This window comes from Sphaeroforma arctica (genome assembly GCF_001186125.1).
Source record: "Sphaeroforma arctica JP610 unplaced genomic scaffold supercont1.3380, whole genome shotgun sequence".
NCBI classification, from domain to species: Eukaryota; class Ichthyosporea; order Ichthyophonida; genus Sphaeroforma; species Sphaeroforma arctica.
This window is the reverse complement of record NW_014037178.1, coordinates 1-3,519: the sequence shown is the minus strand read 5'-3', so window position 1 is coordinate 3,519 and position 3,519 is coordinate 1. Positions and strand designations below refer to the sequence as shown.

General features: G+C 43.4%; 1 protein-coding gene across 1 annotated transcript; it reads left to right on the top strand.

The window, feature by feature from the left end:
- Positions 1 to 123: 123 nt before the first annotated feature.
- SARC_13516 (hypothetical protein) lies at positions 124 to 2,447 on the top strand (the record flags this gene model as incomplete). The annotated part of the gene is made up of 4 exons (XM_014292352.1): positions 124 to 285; positions 998 to 1,160; positions 1,557 to 1,724; positions 2,270 to 2,447. 4 exons carry the CDS (start codon positions 124 to 126, stop codon positions 2,422 to 2,424), a joined length of 648 nt encoding a protein of 215 aa, XP_014147827.1. The 3' UTR covers positions 2,425 to 2,447.
- Between the last annotated feature and the right edge of the window lie 1,072 nt (positions 2,448 to 3,519).

Here is a 3,519-nt window from a genome sequence, read left to right as displayed (position 1 = left end):
TGTTGTTGTAGTATTATTATAGTCTACTATATATATATATATATATGTATATATATATATATTCACATTCATTCGCGAGGCCTGAATGTATTGAAATCGGAGCGACAAAGTCTGATGCCGGACATGTCTATCTATAATTTCCTAATCACTGTAGAGAGGAGAAAAATAACCAGAAAGATCACAGCAGCTGAGAAGAAGATAGCGGCCGAAGGGACGACAGCCGAGGAGATACAAGAGGCGCAGGCAAATATCGAGGAGTACAAACGACAACTCAATTATGTAGTGGTATGTACACCGCGGGTGTTTATATCACCTATGTGTCACTAATTGAGAGTTGGAGTGTGTATCTTTGTTAGGAGGTTTGTGTGTGTCTGTACCTATGCATGTTGTGCTGTATTCCGTCGAGTATATCTGTACTTAAAAAACAAGGTAACTGTTAGAGCGAGGTTGTCGGATGTCCAAGTGTGCATAATTGTACCGCACGATATAGTTGTGGATTGCGATGCGTGGCACCTTGCAGCTTGGCAATTAAAAATATCAATACCATGTTAAACTCATATCAACGTGTGGAGTCAAGGAAAGTGAGGGTGGGTGTGAGCAGTATGCAGTAGAGAGTCCTTGTTGCAGTGAACATGCAGGCGGCTGCCTACAGGTTGGTTACAGCTGTAGTGAGTGTTTAGGCGCTGGGGATGAATAATGTTATGCCTGTCAATGTGCTTGTATCCGATACACTGCTCTCGCAAATTGAAGCAGACCTTTGTACTAAACTTCAATGGCATGTCGGTAGTCCGAGCCCGTACTCGTCTTCCATTCCCATTAGCCTGTCGATGCGTTTGTTGCACTTGTTTCCTTGTAGAGGCCAAAATGGTACATTTCACAAGACGATTCAAAAGCGGGTTGCTAGCCACGCGGCCATGTACTGTTATTCTGCTGAAGGGATGCACAAGAGATTTGGAGGAGTATACTCATCCACACTCCACCTGCATACTTTCTACAGTACTTTCCAAAGCTGGAGCCGTACGTATCAATACTGACCACAGAGCCACTCTCAGAGAAAGGGGCGGCCACACGCACCGAGATATACGACAGCATTAACAAAGCCGTGGCAGACCGAAACCTGCCTCAGATCACCACCCACAACCCCACCAAAGCACTATTCGGTGAGGATATCTATTGCACGAGTTATTGTGTTCATGGACAGGTGTATTGTTGTGGCTGATGGTTTGGAATATTTATTTCGTTGGGATGTGTGGTGTATGTTTTCCTCATTTTATTGCGATTGGTGGTGTGTGTTTCCTCATTTTGTTGTCGTATATGGCTTTAGGGGTTTAGGTTCAGGGTTTAGGGTTGGTGTGCTCTCGTTCGGCTGTGGCGTTGCCTAACGTTCTCTACGAGTGTGATGCGATCGCCATAAACAAGTCTTGGAGTCATCACTGTGTCTGGAAAGTGTCTTTTGAAAAGATAAAGTATCCGTGGATGCACACATTCTTGTGCATGCATGCATATTGCGAAACATTTCAAGATTACTCAGAACTGCATGTGTTGGAATACCCCAGACCCCAAAAACAGAAATGGACACGCCAAGTCCACGCAACAAGCGAAACCACAGAACAAAGACAAGAAGGACAAATCAGAGCCCGAAACCGCGAAAATGGAGGAGGGCGGGTTCAACGATTTGTTCTTTGTGTTGGACAAAGCCGGCGACAACTCGCAACAGGATGCAGGTGAGTGCTGCAGATACCTTTGTTTCATGGGTGAGGAGTGCTATTACAGTAAGAATTCGTCGAGACAAAAGGCACAGCGATGTTACGCGAGCCCTGCTGAAGTGTAGTTTGTGAGTGTACCGTTAATCGAGTCTGCAATTGTTTCTTTAATTGGTATATGGAGTAAGTATTCCAGGTAATCATATGAGAATTTGATCACACGTGACAGAGCAAATCTGTGGCAAACCTGTCCGTCGCGCACACGGCACAACACCACTTGTTCATATGTAACGCACGGCCGTACTCGGTCTCATTTATTGCATAGAAACATTATTCTTCGATTGTTCATATCATGTTCGTATCGCTTTGCGTACTACACAAAACAACACAGCGCTAGGCTGGATTATAGTATGACATGACATGATATGGTTTCCATAGTGCCCGCTATGAGCTCATATGCATTCACTTATTTGTGTTAGCTCATATCAACTTATTTATTTATAGATACCCTGACAAGTGTTTCCATAGTGTCCGCTATTAGCTCATATCAATTCACTTGTTTGTAGATACCCTGGCGGATGCTCCAGTGGTAAAGAACAGCTCTAAGAAACGCGCAATCATCGGTGGGAAGGAGGGGGAGGGCATCTCCAGCGACCACACGAAGAAGCGCAAGATCAAAGAATTAGTCAAGAGTCATAAGAAGAGCAAGGGAGCTCAATAAACAAATCGGAAACTAAAGCTGGAAGAAACCTCATTTGAAAGTAACTTTATTGGGAAATAGTTTGGAAGTAGCTTAATTTGGACGTAACTTATTTTGGAATTAACTTAATTTGGAAGTGGACAAGCACATTGAATTTGTAAAGTTAAAACCATTAGAGCTCAGCAAGTGCACACGAATCGTTGGATCGTTCCGATCCGTAGCGTATTGTGAGTACACCGTTTACTCTAGATTTTAACAGTAACACAGCTTGTTACAAATCTTGTCACTGGTGACATGCAGTCAAGAGGCAATACCAACTTCTCCGATAACGTCCCTTCTGACAGCATACGCCGATGATTCAGCATTGGAATTTGGTATATAAATAGCACGAGAAGTGTGTGGCACTCAGAGAGACACGCCGTTGATGTGTTACTTCACATCGTGGTTTGTGTAACTCTGTCGGAAACAGCAGCCGCTCATGCTCTATCCGATTGTGTTATATGGCCCATAATAGAGATAATGTTATGTACTTCAATTTGGATAAAGTTTTATATGTCTACAGGTACGTCAGGCTTCATATTTGTTCCTCTTTAATACATGACAGAAATCAGAAGAAAGCGAGGGCACGCGCGAATGACAACAGCTACTTGCACGCATGATATCGCATATGGAAAGTTGATGCTATCCAAGATAACGTTCAGTGTGGTGGCCATTTAAAGCCCATTTCTGGACCATAAAAGGTTCTGTAGAGAAGCACTACGTCTACAGTTGACTGGGTCTTTCCGTACTGCTGCGTCTGTGTGCTGGAATTCTTCAGATGCTGCCCAGTTAGACGAGAAAGACTACTATGGACATTTAAAGCAAGTAAATTGCGATTGCAGATATGACTCTAGCCTGGCGTCGTATGATACCTGGTATGTGCCTGTCATATATCACATTTCATCTGAACTCTCGATCATTTTAGGTGTACTTTAATATAATAACAAATTATCGGCATACCGTCACACTGTGAGCCCGGAAGTGTTCTGCTGCTTTTGAATGGCCTTTGACGATTGGAGTGCTATCTGACTATTATTCTAGGATTCACACGAGTTTTGGCATACACATCCCACTTAA